General features: G+C 51.4%; 1 protein-coding gene across 3 annotated transcripts in view; it reads right to left on the bottom strand.

Annotated features, from left to right (window-relative positions):
• The window catches only part of SORL1 (sortilin related receptor 1), a 161,809-nt gene that overhangs the window by 127,703 nt on the left and 13,001 nt on the right, over positions 1-21,105 (bottom strand). For all 3 annotated transcript variants that reach the window (XM_053670663.1, XM_037131699.2, XM_053670662.1), the window contains exons 2-3: positions 11,505-11,621; positions 2,567-2,692 (exon numbers count right to left, since the gene is read on the bottom strand). In XM_053670663.1, coding sequence (XP_053526638.1) covers positions 2,567-2,692; positions 11,505-11,594 — 216 coding nt within the window. In that variant the 5' untranslated portion in view covers positions 11,595-11,621. The remainder of the gene's footprint in view (positions 1-2,566; positions 2,693-11,504; positions 11,622-21,105) is intronic.

Below are 21,105 nucleotides of genomic sequence, written 5' to 3'. Positions count from 1 at the left end.
GCCACGCTGTCGCCAACACAAGGCGAAGTCACGGGACCAGCGCTGGCCGCGGCACCAGCACCTGCTTTCCCTTCCACAGGGACACACCCCTGAGACTTCATGTGGCCCTTTGGTGACATCGTAACTGTGCTGAGCACATACATGCTCACAGTCATTTCAATCACTGCAAGTCGTCATGCTCCTCGAGAGCCCACCCAACAGTGGACACAGGCGGCCTGGCTGGGCCCAGGGCCTTCCTGCTGACGGCAAAGCACCAGCCTCATGTGACTCTTCTCAGGAAGTGGCAGGTCTGGTGCAGCAACGGCCTTCTGAGGGATGGAGGCAAAAGTAGTAGAGATCAGCAGAGAAAGAGTCATCACTTCCTTCCTGAGACGTCTGGGGAGGGTCGCAGCCTCCTCAGGGGAGTGAGAAATTCAGCAGAGAAAGCTCCAGGCCGCCCAGGCCCAGCCTGCTGCCCCTAAGTTCTCCAAGAGGCAGCCCCCTTCACACTGCACACCAACTCCAAATCACATTCAGCTGCACCCCAAGAAGCATGTGAGGGGCTCCCCCTGAGGCAGGCCAGCCCCAGGCTGCAGGCACACAGCCCCTCCTCTCAGCACCAGGTTTTTCCCCCCTCACCCCAGAACCTGGCCCTACCTTGCTCCTTCTCCAGACCTAATGCTCAGAAAGCCTGACCCTCCCCCGGCACCAAACCTGCCGGCAGAAGCCCACGCCACCCCCTTTCCCGTCTCTGACTCCTCCAACACGCGGGCTCAGCAGCAGCTGATCACAACCCATAACAAGGGAGGACCCCTGTGCCCCGTGGCGGGACGTGCAAGAGGGAGAGGCGGCAGGAGAGGAAGACTGCAGAGAGACAACGTGGAGCTTCAGGGCCACATCTTAAGCAAGTGTTAGCTCTGGGAAGATGTGCAAAAACAATGACAACAGCAGGCAGGTCCAGCCTGACAAGTTGGGCACCGGATGCTTGCAAGGTGGGGGCACAGGCCTGTCCACGGGGAGATAGGCCCAAGCAGCCGATTGGGCACTGGGCAGGGCTCCTCCCCTCAGGAGAGGAGCCTGTGAGTCCCAGCTGCCACACAGGCCTGGCCACGGTTGGGGTGGGGGAAGCCAGAGGGCCAATCCCCTCAACACCTTTTCTGTGCTTGTCACCACAGGAGGACCTGCTCTGTCACTGGGAGTCTGGTAAGAGGAAAGTCTGTCCCTGGCGGCCACTCCACTTGGAGACCATCGCGCACAGCTGCCGCATGACCAGTGAAGCCCAGTCGCAACTATTCCAGGTGTTTAGAAAAACTGCTTCTGCCTGGCTGGCGTAGCTCAGTGGATTGAGCACAGGCCTGCGAACCACATGACTGCAGTTTGATTCCCAGTCAGGGCACATGCCTGGGTTGCAGGCCAGTTCCCAGCAGGGAACTCACGAAAAGCAACCATACATTGATATTTCTCTCCTTCTCTCCTTCCCTTCCTCTCTAAAGATAAATAAATAAAGATAAATAAATAAATCTAAAAAAAAGAAAAACTGCGTCTGTGCCCCACTTCCCCCAAACCTGCGAGGGGCACTTCCTAAAACCCCAGTGGTCCGGCCTCTTCCCAAAACCTCCCCAGAGCCCAGGACTGAAAGGTGAACACAGCCCAGCAGGGCGGCTTTCAGGACCCAGCTCCCCCAGGCAGTTTGGGTTGGTCACGGTCACTCCAGTGGCTGAGCATTCTGAACACAACCTCTGCTAACAGACCACAGGCAACCAGAGAGGCCAGCACGGGGCAGGGGGCAGGAACCCTGTGGTCCTACCTCTCTTGTCCCTTTCTGGCTTGGCAAAGAGCAGCAGGTACCCTTACCTCGGAAAGCTTTTGCCACTAAGGAGTTTTTAGCATCCTTAGAAGTGGCCATCCTACCCTGGAAATGAGTTAGGGACCGTGACGGTGGGGATGAGGGCAATCAGGAACCATGGTCTTGCTGAGCTACGGTTCCCTCACAGGAGGAGCCTTGCCGGGGACTGACTCCTGCACCCCAGTCATGCTCCCTGTCACCCTGGGGCCGGGGCCCCTTCCTCTGGGTCAGACTCCAGCCAGCTGGGAGAACACACTGCCTGGTGTCCTTTCCCACGCCCATGCGAGCCGGAGGGAGGAGGACACATGCACGCACACACACAAGCAGACACGTGCACATATGCATGCACATGCACGCATGCACACACACACCAGTGGTGCCAAGCAAGCCACGAGTTCAGCAGCCACTTGGGAAGACTGCAAGATAAGTCCCAGGGGACCGGGTAACATGTTTGCCACCTATGAGTCAAGCAAGTTATTCACTGACAGATTTTTTGTGCTTTAGGCTGCCACTGTTTGTCTGAGAATCCTGCCTAGCCAGCACGTGGCCTGCTTGATTATGCAGGTTTCACCTGGAAAACGGTGCTGTCGCAGGCCCCAGGCTAACAGAAAAGCAGCCACTGGCTCCCAGTCATGCTACCAGATGACGAAGCCCTCCACCTCCCAGCCCCCAGGTGCCACTGACTTCCCAAAACGCAGCCCCATGAAGTCGCCCCAGGTGGCCCCGCTGCTGCTTCCTCACCCGCTTGTTGTCCGCAGGGCTGTGGTAGAACTGGGCGATCACAGCTTCACTGCCGTTTCCCGCACCAAAGTGAAACTTCTCTGATATTTTCTGAAACGATTTCCCGTAGTCATAAGACACGTACACCTGGTATATGGAGGAGGAGGAGAGGAAGAGGAAAAGAGTTGGTGAGAAATGTGGCGGAGAGGCCTGTCACCTTCCAACACCTGTCTAGATCCTGTCCCAGACCCTGAACGTGGTTTCCCAGCCAGACCCTGCGCAGGCAGAGGTGGCCCCCAAAGCAGAGGCGGGGCACCTCTGTCTGTCCCTGCACATGGGGCAGAGAGCACTGCCGCCCGCAGCCCACAGGCCTCTCCGCCAAGGAAGACACCCACTGACACAGTGACAACCGCCTCCCCCCACAGCTGAGGCAGGCGTTTCATCACTCACATCCAGGGCAGACAGATGGGAAGAACGTGCATGTCTGAGGGACAGGGGTTGAGAATTTGCTTTGCCCTCTATCGGACTGTCCTCGAAAGGTAACCTCATCCCTCATCCCCATGCTGGGAAGTTCTGCTCTTACGGTATTCCAGAAGACAGGAAAAGAGAATCTGTGTAGGAGCCCTAGCCCATGTGGCTCAACTGCTTGGGCGCCATCCAGCACAGCAAAAGGTCACTGGTTCGATTCCTGGTCAGGCCACATGCCTGGGCTGCGGGTTCAGCCCCCACTGTTGAGGGGCATATGAGACACGACCGACCCGTTTTTCTCTCTCGCATGGATGTTTCTCTCCCTCTCGTTCTCCCACCCTTCCCCTCTCCACAAATAAATAAAATCTTTAAAAAAATCCTTGTGAGTCTCCATAGAACAGCCCAAAAGGTAGAAAAGACTGAGGGTTAAGAGAGTAAGTGTGCAGAGAGGTGAAACGCGTGGGCACCAGCAGCCCTTTCCCTTCTGAGCCTGCACGCCGGGAGGCCCTGAGAAGACACAACTGCGGCAGCACCCACGCGCACCCTGACAGCCTCGCCTCCCCAGCGGGGGTCTCCGGGTTCCCAGTCACACGGCAGCCACCGCATGAACACGCAGGCAGGCCTGCCCTGGCCCGTGTGTGTGCTCACCGGGCGCCTGACCCTGCCCCAGGGCTTCCACACACGAGCTCAGGGAGCGCTCACCACAGCCCAGGCTGGCACGAGCAACATGGAAACCATACTCAGAAAAGACAGCGGGGGCTTACAAGATTACCCATATTTTTCAGACCATAAGATACACCTAGCCTGGCTGGTGTAGCTCAGTGGATTGAGCGCAGGCCTGCGAACCACAGGATCGCAGTTCGATTCCCAGTCAGGGCACATGCCTGGGTTGCAGGCCAGTTCCCAGCAGGGGACTCATGAGACAACCATACATTGATATTTCTCTCCTTCTCTCTCCTTCCCTCCCTCTCTAAAGATAAGTAAATAAAATCTTTTTAAAAACCTTTAAAAAAAAAGACACACCTAGGTTTCAGAGGGGGGAAAATAGGAAAACAATTTTTGAAGCAAAAAAATGTGCTAAAATATTTAATAATATAAATAACATAATACTTCACCAATGTAAATGTAAACGAAACTCAAAGGCAGCACGAACAACCATTATTCCTCCCAAATTGGGGTGGGAGGAGGGGAGAGGGGAGTGCATCTTATAGTCCGAAAAACAGGGTAGTTTCCTGCCAGAGCAAGTCAGCAGGTGAGCAGTGGGACTCCGACACAGGCTGCTGCCTCTGGGCCAAACCCTGAAGGCCGGGACACCTCGAGTACAGGGTGCTAGAATGGGGGCTCTCCAACCGTCTGTGCCTAGATTGTACCACCTGTGCAACGTGAAACATAATATAATCAGACAATTAAAAACAAGGCTGACAGATGAACAGAATACGAATAATAACTTACTTAGAACTGGGTGAGCAAAAGGAAAGATGACAGATGAATTCCAAGAGAAATGGAAGCTGCTAGACTCCTTCCAGAAAGTAGGCTGCCTTCAGCACCCACTGGCCCCACAGTGGCCCTGCCTGCAGGGCTTTACATAGGCACTGTGCCAGATGCCAGGCGCCAGGCACCAAAGACACGGCCTCTGACAGAAAGTTAAGAGAGCAAGTTCACATTAGGGAAACACCCCTCGGAATACAGTGCTGTTCTGTTTACATTGCATCCCTTCGTCTTCAGAAACTCTGTGAGCTGTTCTCACCTTGGCCTCCATCAGTACCTGGAACCCCGAAGGCACTCAATGAAGACGTCTGGAGGGAATAAATACCAACCACTGTGAACCAACAAGAGAGCAAGTGCATGCGTTCCATAATGAACGAAAGAGCAAATTCAGTGACTCACTAAGTGACTGAGTGACTAATGAAGAAATGAGAAAAACTAAGCCTCAGAGAAGTGGACGACTAGCCAAAGGTCACACAGTGTGTAAATGACAAAACTACTATGACAGGCCCCTCCAATTCCGAGTCCAGGTACGTCAGCCTCCAAGGAGACCGCTGCCTCCCAGATGGCAGCACTTCTCTGCAGAGGAGGGTGCCTGCCAGCCCTGCAGGCCAGGCTGTGGAGGGACCTCCTGCCAACAGCGGCAGCAGCAGGCTGCCTCCCCTACGCCCACCGCTTGCCTGGGAACCTCACCCCTCTGCGCTTCCCACTGGAGGGACAGCGGCCCTCACACCAGAAAGCTCTGCCTTAACTGTCACCTGTAAACGAAACCCTCTCTTTGGACTGCTTACTTAATGGAAGTTAATAGTAAGTATGCAAATACCATATGATTTCACTTAGGTACAGAATCTAATGAACAAAATAAACTAAAAAAAACCAGAAATGGCCTCACAGATACAGAGAACAGACTGATAGCTGTCACAGGGGGTGGGGTTCAGGGGGCTGAAAAGTGAATGGATTAAAAAGAAAAAACCTAATAGAAAACAATATGGTGATTACCAGGCAGAAAGGGGGTGGCAGAGTAGAAGTGGGGATAAATGGTGATGGAAGGAGACTTGACTTTGGTGGTGAGCACACAGTGCAATATAAGTTGGGAACCGCCCTTCCTGGTTTCAGAAGCTGTAACCATCCCCACCCCCCCACCCCCCATGGCTAAGGCTGAGTGAGAGACCTTGGAACCCTAAGCCACTAAGGAGACAAAGCTTATTTTCCTGGAAGGGACGACCCCCTCTGCCACCTTTTACTCCACCCTGCTTGGCCCAGGGCAGATGACTGGTTAGTCGACAACGGGTAAGATTCCTCAAGAGGGAGATGACCTAAGACAGGTATGATCGTGAAGGGACCCTCAGGGAAGGACATGGGGGGCTATAGAGAAAGGGGGTGATGGACCCTCACCCCTCAGCTTTGACATAGCATGAGTCCTCATTCTGTGTGCAAGAACTCTCCTAATCTCTTGGCTGCCTTACTTCCCCTACCTGACTTAAGCCTGAAACAAAGAGGTGGGTGCGGCCCTGTGCTGGAAAGGGTGGGTTCCCAGGGCAATCAGGCCTAAGAAAGAATGCATAAAATCCTGTGAAACCTGCTTTGTTTAGAATGCTATCAATTAAACAAGCAGCAAGTATGTTCCTCACAGTTTTATGGCCCTTTAGCTAACTGACTCTGACTCAAAATAGGCCCTCAGAGTTCTTCGAATGTTATCTATTGTTTGATCCTTACTACCTGACAATGATTAATGAGCTTTACCAGTATTCCTGTGCAAAATGAACCCAATAGAAGCCCACTGAAAAACAGGCTCCTGGCCCTTCTCCTTTGAGAGATCGGCCACTTTTCCTCCCCAAGCAGATCAAGTCTTGATAGACTCATTCTCATCTGTTCATCTGTGGGATGGGGGGGGCCTGCAGGCAGAGCCCCCCCCCACAAATATATGTGATGTTTTATACAATTGTGTACCTGAAACCCATATGATTTTATCAACCAATATAACCCTGATACATTCAATTAAAATTTTTTTTTAAAGAGTGTGTATGTAAAGGTCCATCCTACACCTAAAGGCTCTCATATTGCTCACAAACCTTCCTTCCTTCTACAGGTTAAACAATTCTGACATGATTTATCCTATCCCAATAATTCTTATTTGTATTTGATTAACACAGACTCTAACCTCAAGGGCAAGACCAAGCTCAGAACTGTGCCCAGTGACCCACTTTCCTCCACCGGCCCAGCCCCTGTTCAGACGGTGCCGGGGGCCGAGGGCCTGTGAGCTCCACATTGCACCCCCCACTCTGCACCCTCCACCCTGCCCACCACGCTCCGGCTCATCCGTCTTTTCTCCAGGGCAGCCCCAGACTCATGCCCTGCCCCCAGGATGGCCAGGACAAGTAGGCCAGCACCCTGTACTCGGTTACCTTGTCTACACCAATCAGTCCTCACTCACCTTCACAATGCTCACTACTCCCTAAGGAACAAAATAAAAAGGGAAGGAGTTACTAACCTGCCAAAAGCTACTACCTACAAAGGCAAGTCCTTCGAAGTGAATGATTTTAAATTACTTTCCCTCTACTTCAAAACCATGTAATGATATTAGGAAGAAGGAGAGGGGAAGAAGGGGAAGACAGAGGGAAAGGCAAGGAAGAGCAGCTTAAATGTACAGGAGACAGCTCCTACCTGGCACTGTTCTGAGTACGTTGGCACCAGTGCTTCCCCAACTGTAAAAGGCCCTCAAATCGCCCAGCAGGACGCTGGTCTGAGTGCAGGTTCTGACTCAGGAAGTCTGGGGCGAGATGTGAGAGTCTGCATCTCTACCCAGCTCCCGGAAAATAGCCACAGTTGCTGATCCATGTCCCTCAGGAGGCAGAGATTTTTAGCACTACTGTCTCACAGACAGATGAGGAGACCAAGAGAAAGCTGAAGGCTTGGCCTGAGGCCAGACTGGTAGCAAGCAGCAGACCCCGGCACTGGGGTTTCAGAGCCAGCACTCAGCTGGACAGCATGTCCCCACCTGGGCTGCCGAAGCCTGCCCTGAGAGGAAGACATTATTCTGGAAAAATGTCACTGCAGTCAACATTGTTTAATTATAAGATGGATGTGATGCCCTGGTTTGCATCAGTTCGCCTATGGTAAAACTGGGTTCACTGTCTTTCGCCTCAAGTCACAGAGCATTAAATGAGGACCCACTTACTGGCCCCACTGCCCAGTCAACCCTGAGGGGCACCAACCACACATCTTGCCACTCTGGGTGCAAGGGCAACAAGTCCTGCCATTCCCAATATGCCCTCTGGTTGACCCTGATCTTGTGGTGGGCACTATCTCTGGACAGCTCTTTGGTCAATTATGTTGCATCCGACTACTTCCCCAAACAGGAGAGAACAGAAACACAGAGGTGGGAGGGGTTAGTATAAATAGCATCCATTGTTTCTTTGCATCTCCCAGACCTGTCACAGATAAAGAGGGAGCTGAGGAGCTGCCCTTCACAGAGTCACAGCTGCTACAGGGTCATCCACCCTCTACAGGTTCACACACCTGCTACAGGCTCATGCACCTGATACAGGGTCACACAACCACTAAAGGTTCACACACCTGCTACAGGGTCACACAGCAGCTACAGGGTCACACACCTGCAACAGGTTCACACACCTGTCACAGGTTCACACATCTGCCACAAGTTCACACACCCACTACAGGGTGTCGCAGCAGCTACAAGTTCACGCACCTGCAACAGATTCACACACCTGCTACAGGGTCACACACTTGGGCCACAGGTTCACAAGGACATGCATTTTTGCCCCTGGTTTGACGGCTAGACTTCCAGATCCCATCCTCCAGGCCCCTCCTCTTTCCAAACTGAAAAGCCACGAGCTGGCCACTCTCCAGCCCTCGCAGTTGCTCCTTTCTGCAGGTTCTTTCCCTTCTGAACTGGCAATGGGCCTCATAGTTGGTCTTCTTTATAGAAGATGTGATTGTCCCCAAGCTGACACCAGCAACCGCTGCATGAATCAACGATTTATTTCTGCATTCAGTTTGCACATCAGAACAAGTCCTCTTCATCAACCAATTCTCTAATGCAGCTTGTACTTGTGCGGGGATCTCTGCCAACCCTTTTGTTACTTCTCCATGTAACATTTCCTTTGCCTTTAGTCTGACATCTAGGTCTCTGGAACAGGGCATTACTTCGAAGGTGCAGTGGTTCCTCATACATACATCCAAATACTGAGGCAGAGGAAGAGCTGGGTTTGGGCAGACTGGCCATATCAAGGTGACCACCCATCCAGCTCACCCAAGGCTGAGCATGGTCCGGAGACATGGGACTTCCATGCTGAAACCCAGGCAGCTGCTCACCATGGCAACACTGCATCCTCACATGCCAGCATGGACTTGGGCCTGAAGTCATCAGCTTCTGCTGTCCCACAGACATGCTCAGTCACCTCATGCAAGTCATGTAGTGTCTCTGGCCTCCTGCTTGTCCAGCAAAACCATGAAACACCCATTATGGTCTTTATCTATCTCACAAAAAATATTACTGGGCAAGCAGTTTTTGAATGCATAAAAACCCTAAGGAGGGTTTTCTCAACAGTAGGGTATGGGGGCAAGTTTTCCCACAAGTCCCCCCATTCGACATGGACGAAAGTAAACACTACCAAGACATGATCTGCTTGGGGAGGAGAGGTGGCCAGTTTCTCAGAGGAAAAAGGCCTGGAGCCCCTTCCTCCAGGGACTTTTATTGGGTTGTAACACACAGGAATACAGGGCGGCAAGGATCAAACAGTAGATAACATTTCAAAGAGATCTGAGGCCTTAGTCTGAGTCAGAGTCTGTCAGGAAGGGGATTTGCAGAAACTTTGGGGGGCATATTCATTTCCTGCTTGGACACTTATCATATGAATGAAAGCACTCTTATCAGAGCAGGTTTCACAGGTTTTTGAGGAATTCTTTGTGATGCCAGATTTTTTTCCCCAGAATCTACTCTAGCAAGGCAAGGAGCTGCATCCCTCCCCATCAGGTTTTCGGGCTTACATGGTTTAGAGCCAAGAAGCACTTCTCCCAGAGGACATGGGGACTCAGGCTATGTCACATAGCCAGGGGGCAAGAGTCCATTGCTTGCTCTTTGTTGCGGCCCCCTGAGTCCTTCCATAATCGTCTCCCAAATGATCATGTCTGGCTTAGGTTGCTCCCCACTGTGAGGAGACTTACCCATCAACAACACAGACCAAGCTTTGGGGGCAGGGAGAAAACTGAGGCAGCATTTGCTACCAGAGACAAGCCTCATCTCCTGTGGCTCACATTCCAGATGTCACTCACTCATCCTTAGCCACGAGAGGTAGTTACAATTCCTGAAACCAGGCAGAGTGGTCCACAAGAGTGGGGCACTGAGCCACCACTTGCACTCAAAAGGGACACCTACAGGTGGTAGCCACATGGAACACACCCAGGTGCCTACAGATTCTCACAGGGCCAGCAGCGCCCACATGCTGCCATCTGTGCTCATGAACCCTGGTCAAGTTTATTGATGGCCAAAGTCACTGCCCCACAAAGCTGAGCCCCACTTCCAATCATAGCCCCAGTGTGGCTGTCAGGTATCTTGGCTTCCCACCTGCCACTGCTCAGCAGCTGCCCTGGGCAGGGCTCTGCTTTAGCACAGCCAGCCCTTTTTCTGTCCTCCCCGCCTGTAGCTTCTCCAATTCATTTGCCTACCCCAGAGCACATCCGACCCCCAGGGAGTGGACACAGAGGGACCTCCCAGAAATGAGATCTGTACTCACATATGACAACTATGCCCTTAGGCTGATGTGACAGGAGCTTCCTCTGGCCAGAGCAGACTGACCAAAGCGCCACAGCTTGCTTTTCCATCCACAGTGTCACCTGGTCACCACGTCGGACCCTGACCCCAGGCAGGAACTGCTCCTCTTCCCTCTGAAGGGCATTCTGGAGCACCGGCCAAAGACAAGACCCAAGGCCAGCTCTGGCCCTTGTGTGTTTTACTTGTCTTTCACGTTGTATGTAAAAACTGCACTTTAGCTGCAAAGTTGTAAGAATCAGCAGTTTTCACATAAAAATCTAGATCTCTGAGCTTCTCCCGAAAAATAAGAAGACCTGGCAACACTGGGTCCTGCTGTCTGCAGGGCAGCTGAGCCAAGACCCCTGACAAGAGCCCCCCAGAGCCCCAGTCCGTAGCATCTTGCAGACACTGGGACTGAGCACCACTCCCCAAGCTCAAGTTAAGACTCGGGCAAATGTTTCTGGAACCTGTATCTCCACTGAAAGTGGAAAAACCACAATTTCCCCAGAGGGCCATGTACTTCAAGAAAAACGGAGAGACCAGTGTTCTTTGTGGAGGTGGAGAGCACTGCGACCCAGGCCTCCACCTGTGTGGCACTTGGCCTCATACCTTCAAAGCACCTGAACTATCAAACACGGTTCGGGGTCACTGTGGAAATTACAGGCATGAGCGAATCCACCCTGACCCATGTGGCTCTGCAGGTTGGCGTGTTGTCCCACAAACCGAAAGGTCACAGGTTTCGATTTGGGTCAGGGCACATGCCTGGGTTGGGGGTTCGCCCCAGTTGGAGGTATGAGATCGATGTTTCTCTCCCTGTCTTCCCTTATCTCTAAAAAATAAATAAATAAAACCTTAAAAAATAATCTGAGCAAATCCAACTCAACTATTCACCCTTTTGTAAGGTATCTACAGCAATGAGTGCATGGGGAAGCGGCTCGCTGGGCCCTGCGGCGGACACGCAGCTCTGCCCAGGACTGCACCATGGCATTCTGCTGAACAGATACAACCACTGGGATCGAGCCCCAGTACTGCACACTGTGGGGTGCACACGTCACACAGCTGTGCTGGCCATTGACTGCACAACCCTGTGCTCAGCGAGCAGGTGGCATTTACTATTTCCTAGATTCCACACTCTGTGAAGAAGCCCATCCCGCCCACGCTCCAGGGAGCCACCTGGCGGACCACCGAGGGCCCGGGCAGCACAGAGGAGCTTTGAGAGGTGCCGATACTCACATCACTGCTCCTGGGCCTTGCCAGCGCCAGGCTGTCTCGGGCTAAGGCCACAATCACGTTGCTTTTCTCTCCAGCCCAGTGCACCACCATCTGATTGTGGGAATCGTTCAAGCTGACCTACAAGAGGGAGAATCAACACAGACATCAGGGCCCATAACAAGGGATGGCCATAAACATTCTTACCCACGACTCTCTTCCCTTGTCAATCAGAAATGACTAAGAGACTTAAATCTGGAGCACAGGGCCAGGGTGGCCTATTTCCCCCCCTATTCAGATTTTGCCAGACTCAGTTCCCTCAAGAAGTAGCATTAGTCCTCTGTTGTATAAAAAGTAACAGGACTGCAAAAGGCCCAACAGGCTCTCATTGGTACAGCCAACGACTCTGCCTCCTTTTGTCCTTTGTGAAATAGATCTCTGGTTCCTCTCATCTTTACTCAACATGGGACATGCACTCCCAAACGGAAACACCTTCCTGGTTCAAAATCGTGCACAGGCCAGAGAGACCCCACACGCTCCTGTCTCCGCTAAAACGTGTGCTCTGGCCCTCAGGTGCCGGCGCTCATCCTTAGCTCAGAACAAGGAAGACGGAGAGAAAAACATCAATAAAACAGCAGCTTTATTCAGTTAGCTTTGAAGTGTCCCAAATAAGGAAATACTTTCTAGGCCTTAAGAGAAACAACCTTTGGATTTCTGTTAGCAGAAGCTCCCATGCTCCCGAATTTTTTAAACCAGTAAAATAAAAATAAATTAGGAAAGCCAACAGATTAGCTGGCCACTTCTTTTTTTGTCAGGTCAGGAGGAAAGCAGCCACTGTGTCAGATGTGACTCATCTGTTCTCTGTACCTAGGTCCTCTCCGGCCCGGGCTGCCTCATGGCGGAGTGTGACCTGGGCCTGCGCTGCAACACGCCAGCCCCCCGGAACGTGACAGAAGGCGTCAGGCGCCACAACCCCCACAGAGCCTTAGCTTGTTCCCATCTGAAAGCTGCCTTCAAACCCCTGGAGTCCCAGAGAGCAGAACCTCAAGATGGAAGGGCCCACGTCCCAGGGGAGAGAGCCCCATACTAGTCAGCACCCCTCGCTCTCCTATTCTCGTCACTGGGAGATGTATTCACACTGCTGGGCTCCTGGGGCTTGCCTGTTATGTTCCTAACCCTCTAGGCAATAGGACCGCCATCCATAACCATCATCTTTGTTTAAAAACAGGGCACGCTAACATGGAAACCTGAGGAAACATACAATCTAAGAATAAACAGTTCTTTTCTACAGTATTCTGTTTACGGAAAACTAACCACATTACTTCTGTTTTTCCTGTTTCACTGGTCCCTGACAGTTCCGGGCTGGCATGGAAAACACCTCAGCTGTAGCTCCGCCCCTCAGTGTAAGAACCAGCCAATGGCCACACACATACCGACAGCAATGCTGATAGTGGGTGATCGAATTCAAGGTCAGGACAGAAGCCCAGAGTGGGGAGCACAGGAGCACCCGCTCCCCTCCTGCTGCACCAACACTGGGCTCCCCAGCCTCACCATCTCTGGCACACATCAGAGGAAACGAAGCTCCTAGGCTCTGCACAGCCCCTGCACCACCCAGCCTGCACACTGTCCCCCCAACCACCTGCCCTGGACTCATGCAAACTGCAGGCCCCGCCCCTCTACCTCCCCGCCCCCAGCCATCTTGTCCAGGCTCCGAGGCAGAACCTCCCTGCCCCCCAGGGCCTGCCTCCCTCTTTCCCTTTGCCCCCCTCCACCCCTGACTCTCCCCACTGCTTGAGATGCTCTCAGACAGCACAAGGGCGAGACACAGGGGAGAGAAACACACCTGTGCCCACTCCTGGCTGAAGGCAACAAAGCTAATCCTGACCTGCTCTGCTTTGGGTCTTAAGCACCTGCACCAAACATGACCCACAATCCAAATTCTTGGAAAACATTTGAAATAAGACCTTCTTAAAGAAAAGATCCTTGATATTTTTTAGGAAAAAGGTCAATCCCAAAATGTTCCACCTCAGATAAGTCCAGGCAAGCATCACCAGAAGTCTAAATTTTAAAAAAATAAAAATAAAAACATGAAGAGTCCTAGCTGGTGTGGCTCAGTGGATCGAGTGCCAGCCTGCAAACCAAAAGGTCGCTGGTTTGATTCCCAGTCAGAGCACATGCCTGGGTTGTAGGCCAGGTCCCCAGTAGGATGCATGTTAGAGGCAACCACACATTGATGTTTCTCTCCCTCTCTCTCTTTCTCCCTCCCTCCCTCTCTCTAAAAATAAATAAATAAAATCTTTATAAATAAATAAATAGCCGTACGACCCAGTGATTACACTTCTAGGGATTTATCTGAAGAAAGAATATACACACCCCTCTGTTCATTTGCAGCATTATTTATTTAACAATTTTTATTTCTTTATTTTTAGAGAGAAGGGGAGGGAGGGAAAAGGAGAGGGAGAGAAACATCAATGCGAGAGAGAACTATCAATCAGTTACCTCTCAAAAGCACCCCCCACCAGGGGCTGAACCCGCAACTCAGGTATGTGCCCTGACCAGGTATTGAACCAGTGACCTTAAGCTTGGTGGGACGACACCCAACCAACTGAGCCACACCAGTCAGGGCTGCAGCGTGATTCATCTCCAAGAGCCAAGGCAGGGATGCAACCCAAGTGCCCATCAACAGACAAGTGAATAAAACAGCTGTGGTGCACAAAGACCAAGGAATACTACTCGGCCAGAAAAAGAGTGAAATCTTACCACTTGTGGCAGCATGGATGGACCTAGAGAGTATTGTGCTGAGTGAAATGTCACTCAGAGAAAGACGAATATCATGATTTCACTTAGCTGTGGAACCTAAAGGACAAAATAAATAAACAAACTTGGAACGGACTCACAGATACAGAGAGAGAACTGATGGTTGCCAGGGAGCGGGGCTCAGGGGCACTGGGTGAGAAGGAGGAGTGATCAGGGAGCACAGACAGCAGTCGCGAGGCGGTCACAGGTGCACCAAGTGCCACACAGGGAGCCCAGTCTGTAAGACTGCTAACTAAGTGTGGTGCCAGGTGAGGTACTAGACATATCAAGGGAAGCACTTCATAAAGGATATGATTATCTAATGACTGAGCTGCACATCCAAAAACCAATACATAATTTTAAAAAAGTAAATTATTTCACCCAGAATGCCACGGGGAGGAAGGAGCCAGGCGCCCTCTCCTGGCCTGGCCGCAGCAGTCTTCCCTTTCCGCCTCCGCCTCCTCCCTCCAGGCCGCTCCCCAGGAAGGATCAGAAGCCCACCCGCAGACGCAGAGGTGCCAAGAATTCGGACTCAGAGCCTCCCTCCTCCTGCCAAAAACATCCTCACCCTCAGAACCAGAGGGACACTACCACAGGAGTTACAAACATCGTGGATAAAGGATTCAGAACCTGGAACCATCATCCAAGTTTCTCTGGGGTCTGGAGAGGAAAAGCCCACCAACAGTCCACCTGGGCTGATGCCCCAAACGGCCTCGCTGGCAAGTGACAACGCTCTGCCCAGGTGCGGAGCCATCAGCGATCCGAGTGGGAAGGAGGTCTGAGCACGACATGCACCAAGTCTTTCTGCTCAGGGAACATGGGACTTGCCAGGCCCCTGGACCAGTCCTAACGGAGGGGGAGGGGAGGGAGTAGCATGAAGAGCCTGCCAGGGCCTTTTACAAGGAAGCCTAGAGGTAAGCTTAGTGAAACACCTTAAAAAAACTGATGTTTTAATTTTGTTAGGTGCCCCTTGTCTCCCTAATGCAGACTGTACTTGGGCAGGGACTTTCCTCCCCAGTGGGGAGAAAAAAAGTGCCTGGCAAGAAGTAGCTTGTCCCAGGGCCACCAGGCAACTCACAAACACAGCAGAGCAGAGCCGTCTGCTGGGCAAGACACCAGCCCACCATGTCCTCATCCTGGGACGGTCCTCGGCTGATCCTCGAGGTGGCCCAGGTGCCCTTCCCCCACCCCACAAGCACAGAGTCAGCCACAGGGACCCACACCCCCAAAGACAAGGAGGACATGGGGCCAACAGGCGGACTGCAGGCTGGCCCTTTCGTTATTGTTAAGGCATGCATTCTGGCCTCTGGCCTCACCTTCCTCCTCTCTGTCTCCTGGCTCCATTCCTGCCCCTCCCACACCAAGGGGACAGACAGAAATGAAGGCTGGTTCTCCACAGAGAGAGGCCAGGAAACCAGAGGGACCCAGGGAAGCCACCAGAGACACCGTGGACCTCTGAATAATCCCTGCCCTTCACGGGTGGTTTCAGCTTGTCTGAGTCCTCTCCCACCCCCAGAGATGTCCCCCCATCAACCACTGCAGGCCACCAGATCCTTCCCATCCATCCTGCTCACTCAGGTCCTGGACACAGAGCAAGAAGCGCAGGTCTGGGAGGGGCGGCAGGGGTGGAAGGGTGGCTCTTCCAGGAACATCCTTGATGCGCAGTGAGTTATAACCATAGCCCCAAGGCACCAGCCACTCCCTTCCCCAGCTCCAGCTCACAAGGCAGGAGACACCATCAAGGAGAGGTCTCCTATCTCGATCAAGGAGACACCGTTAATCACCTGGAGCCGTAGAGGCAGCAGGAAGGGCCCCTGCTTCCATCAGCAGGCAAAGCACAACCCCCTTGGGAGGTGCTCAGGCCTCTGCTGGGTTCACAGGTCAGGGGTTAAGAGTCGAGATAAAACCCCAGAGGTCATCTGGTCCGGGGGTCCCAAACATGGCTGACAGAATCACCTCAGACCTCCTAGTTCTGACTCCCTCAGACTGTAGCCCAGGAATCAGCATTTCTCAAAGGTGCACCCCACGTGTCTCTGATGCCATTTATTTGGGGGACAGTGAATCTAGCCCATTCCTCTTCCTGCTGGCAGGGCCTGGGGCTTAAACAGCAGTGGCCAGAGGACTGATTCTTTGGGCCGGAGGCAATCGTCCTTGGGTATTTAGGGCAGTTGTTAAAACTCTATAATCTACTGATAGATGAGGGACACCACAAAAACACTATGCTATTGAAAGAAGTCCGACAGCAAAGTTGTCCATTTACATGAAATGTCCAGAACAGGTGAGTCCGCAGAGAGAGAACACTTGCTGTGGTTGCCAGAGGCTGTGGGGAGTAGCAACAACCTTAATGGCAAAGGGATTTGACTTTGGGGTGATGAAATAGTCTGAAACTAGACAGAGGTGGTGGGTGCACAACACTGTGAATGCGCTAAATGCTAATAATGAATTGTACACTTGAAATTGGCTATGTTACGTGAAATTCAACTCATTTGTTAAAAAGGCTCTATTTATGACCTATAAAGAACATGACACTTCCAAGTGCTGATCCAATACCTAGGCACTTCCACTCTTAAGAACTGCTTCTTTCATCTCATTTGGATGCTTCATACCATCAAAATATGCAGCTAGAATGAGTGAGTCACGGAGAAGCAGGCTGGGGACTGAGTCCTGGCCAAAGCAACCCTTCCTAGTCCCGAGGCAGTGCCCGCACGCGCCTCTGGGCACCTGGTCCCTGGCTGGAGAACCAGTTTCAGGCTCCGAGACACCTCTGCATCCAGTTCCCAGCAGTCGTCAAGCAACCCAGGCAGACACCCCTCCACGCACACCGCCTCTCAGCCCGGCGGGTGTGGCAAGCGGTTCAGCCCAAGCGGTTCAATGGTCTGCCTCTTTTCAGAGTGAGGGGGAGAACCTGCTGCCCCCGCCCCCAGCTCAGGGTTGTTACTAATAAAAGGAGGCCAAGTGCTTGTTGTGCACAGGTGCTGATTGCTCAGCATCCGCTTACTGATTCCACATGCACCAAGTCCACGGGGTGTCAGGCGCTCACGGGGGCTCTAATCATTTCTCACCTGTCAAGAGTTCTCACTCCTTCTGGGAGGGATTAGTGCCGCCAGTCTGACTGATGATAAGAAACTGACAATAAAACTGCAGCCCAGTCCCTGAGGTTTATTTGGGAGAACAGTGGCCCTTAATGGTCACAGCTTGTCTCCATTCATCTCTTCCATTTCAGACCAGGCAGACCCAAAGACCAGGGTGTCCTGGCCCCTCCCATGCAGCCTCCTTCTGGAGCACAGCACCAGAACAAGTGAGACGCTGTGGTTCATTTCTCTACCTCACCAACAGGGAAATACGAAGCAGCATGTTCAAAACTCTACAGTAAAGCATAAAACAAATACTCTGTCCTTCGACTGTGAGGACAGAGGCAGCTGCTAAGCCCTTCGAACCACCGGACCAGCCTGAGGAGACTGCACACAGACTGCTGCAGCCCACAGATAACGAGGTTTTCTTCAGCCACCCGTTCTCGAGTCCCAAATGCTAGGTGTGCAGACCACGTCTACGTCACCTTCGTGACTGTGCTCACACTGTGTTCAGTAAACTCACTATCCTCCCCAACTCTCCGCCACAGAAGAAAGGCTGAAGTCTAGATTAAGAGCTCCCTGCACAGATGCCCTCAGTTGCTGTGGCTCAGTGGACTGAGCACCGGCCTGCAAACAAGGGTCGCCGGTTCGATTCCCAGTCAGAGCACATTCCTGGACTGCGGGCCAGGTCTCCAGTTGACATGTGTGAAAAGCAAGTGACGGCTGTTTCACACATCATTGTTTTTCAATGTTTCTCTCTCTCCTCCCTTACCCTCTAACAGTAAATAAATAAAATCTTTTTTAAAAAAAGAAAAGAAAGTCTAGCTGGTGTAGCTCAGTGGATTGAGCATGGGCCTGCGAACCAAAGGATCGCGGTTCGATTCCCAGTCAGGGCACATGCCTGGGCTGCAGGCTAGTTCCCAGCAGGGGACACACGAGAAGCAACCATACATGGATATTTCTCTCCCTCTCTCTTTCCCTTCCCTCCTAAAGATAAATAAAATCTAAAAAATAAATAAAATTATTTTTAAAAAAAGAAAAGAAAAGAAGATCCCCCTGCACAGGGCACCTGCCCATGGAATCTCCGCACACTCGAGCTTTGTGCTCGTCAGGATGCTTTGCCCACAGAACTCATTAACTACGTTGCTGATAAATGCAGGCTGCCCATCTTACAGACCACGGAGAATAACCTCGGGCTAAGAAACAGCACTGTATCACAATCTCCTTACATAGAATCATAAGCTTGTTTTAGGAAACAGATATACATTTCCTAAAAATATACTTATACCTTCTCCTTTCTCTTTACTCAAAGGGTGGCAATCCTATTTTCAGTGACATACAATAATAGCTCAGAGGCGAGTCTTGCTTGCTGATATCTGCAAGCAGAGCCCATTCACCATGACCTCCACATGCCACTTCCATGCTATCCCAGCCTCCTTTGCTGTTCCAGGAGGGCTCCCTATTAAAAAGAACCTGAAAATAGTCCCCCTGTAATTCACCCTGGCCTGCAGACTAAAAGGTACTGGTTCGGTTCCCAGGAGGGGCACATGCCTGGGTTGCTGGCCAGCTGGAGCCATGCAAGAGGCAACCGATTACACATCCATGTTTCTCTCCTTCTTTCTCCTTTCTTTGACCTCTCTATAAAAATAAATAATATCTTTTAAAAAAAAAGAAAATATCAGGGTCAGAGGAATGTCAAGGAACATCTAAGCCTCTTCCCCATTTTGCAGAGAAAGTTAAGCGACAGCTGATGTTCCACAGTACACCAAAACCCAGGGCACAGGGCACAGGCAGGGCCCACGCAGGCAGGCCGAGTAAGCTGCCCCCCATCAGCGTGAACTGGCTGCTGGGCGACGGAGCCAGGACCAATATTAAGTGAGGTTTCACCTATAAATCCAAAACCATTTTTATGAGCTCTTTAGGATGGTTCCAAAACATCTACTTTCCCAGACTCTCTTCTTCACCAGCTCCTTCACTCTATTTATTAAGCATTTATACACCACACACCAAGCTAGGAACTGGGCACAGCAGACTTCAGGGATGGGAACAGCATGCATCCACCCTGAAGACAGGACCCAGAGCAAAGTCAGGAACAGGAGGGACTTGGGACTTGCCCCACTGGAAAGATTAGAAGAACATTAGTGTAGCCAGGAGTGCCAAGGAGAGGGTGCAATCAGATGAGACCTCCAGGTTTTAAAAGGGAAAAAGAGAGTTCACAGCAAAAAGGCCGTAGACCCCTGGCTGAAAGCAAAGCTTGCACTTGCATCGGAATGTTCCCGAACAGCGAAGGCAGCCCAGCGAACCAGAGGTGGGCCAAGTCCTCGTCTCTGCACTTACTAGCTACACAGCTCGGTGACCTCACTTCACCTTTCTGAGCCTCAAGGTACTCACCTGTGATATGAGAGTAACCATAACTCTTCCCATCCGAATAGCATAGAGCTATTATAGGAATTAAATGTGATGCTATCCATAAATATACTTCAAAATGCTGAAACACTATTTCCTTTTGTTATTTGGTATATTCTTTATACCAAATAAGCCCTTCTCCACAAAACGACTCCCCAGGAAAAGTCACTAGGAACATCTCCCAGTTGGAGCACTGAAGCCAAGGGCCAGCGACACACACCAAGAGACTCACCCCGTGCCCCATCGGGCCCAGAGCACATGGCTATGTCTTCTCCTGCTCAGCTGAGCTCAGGAACCTGCAGAAACCCAGCCTCCCATTCCCAAGGCTCCAGTGCTGTGGGGACACTCATTTCTAGCATTCACTCCAAAGGGAAAGCATTTAAACCTTACACCCAGAGCTGAAGGCCTCAAGCCCTTAGCTGACCAGTGGCTTCTTTCCCCACTGTGAGGGAAGCTAAGGAAGAGAAGACCCATCAAACCCAGCAGAGGCCCATACAGAGAAAACCCTTGAACTCCCAGGAAAGCCTGACACCCTGCAGAAGCCTACAGGGCACACCAAACTCCACAGTGAACTCCTCGGTTAACTCCCAACAACCCCGTGTCCACAGCCCCCCTCCACCCTTGCCCAACTCTCCACATCCACCCCTGAGTTTTGTCCTGGAAAGATTCAAAACCTAATCAAGGCTAGAGTAGAATTAAATGACATCAAGACCAAAGAAGGCATTTCAAAGGACCAATGAATCCAGAGCTCCTTGTCTGAAAAGGTAAAAAAAAAAAAAACGTGACAAACCCTTAACGAGATTCATCAAGAAAAAAAGAGAGAGGACCCAAATAACTAAAATCAGAAATGAAAGAGGAGGCCCTGGTTGGTGTGGCTCAGTGGATTGAGCACTGGCCTGCAAACAAAAGGGTCACTGGTTCAATTCCCAGTCAGGGTACATGCCTGGGTTGCAGGCCAGGTCCCCAGTTAGGGACACAAGGGAGGCAACCACACATTGATGTTTCTCTTCCTCTCTTTCTCCCACCTTTACCCTCTTTCTAAAAAAATAAATAAATAAAATCTTTTTTAAAAAGAAATGAAAGGGAGAAGTAACAACCGATACCACATAAATACAAAGGATTGTAGAAAATTACTATGAACAATTATATGCCAAGAAATTGGACAACCTTGGCAAAACAGAAAAATTTCTAGAAACACTCTCTAAAACTGAATCAAGAAGCAGGAAACATGAACCGACCAATAACAACTACTAAAATTGAAGCAGTAATCAAAAAACTCCTAACACACGAAAGCCCTGCACCAGATGGCTTCACGTGTGAATTTTCCCAAACATCCAAAGAAGAACGAACAC

The sequence above is a fragment of the Artibeus jamaicensis genome, unplaced genomic scaffold (assembly GCF_021234435.1).
Source record: "Artibeus jamaicensis isolate MK-2021 breed Jamaican fruit bat unplaced genomic scaffold, CSHL_Jam_final contig_601, whole genome shotgun sequence".
NCBI lineage: Eukaryota > Metazoa > Chordata > Mammalia > Chiroptera > Phyllostomidae > Artibeus > Artibeus jamaicensis.
Note: the sequence above shows the minus strand (reverse complement) of the source record. Positions and strands in the feature narration are given on the sequence as shown.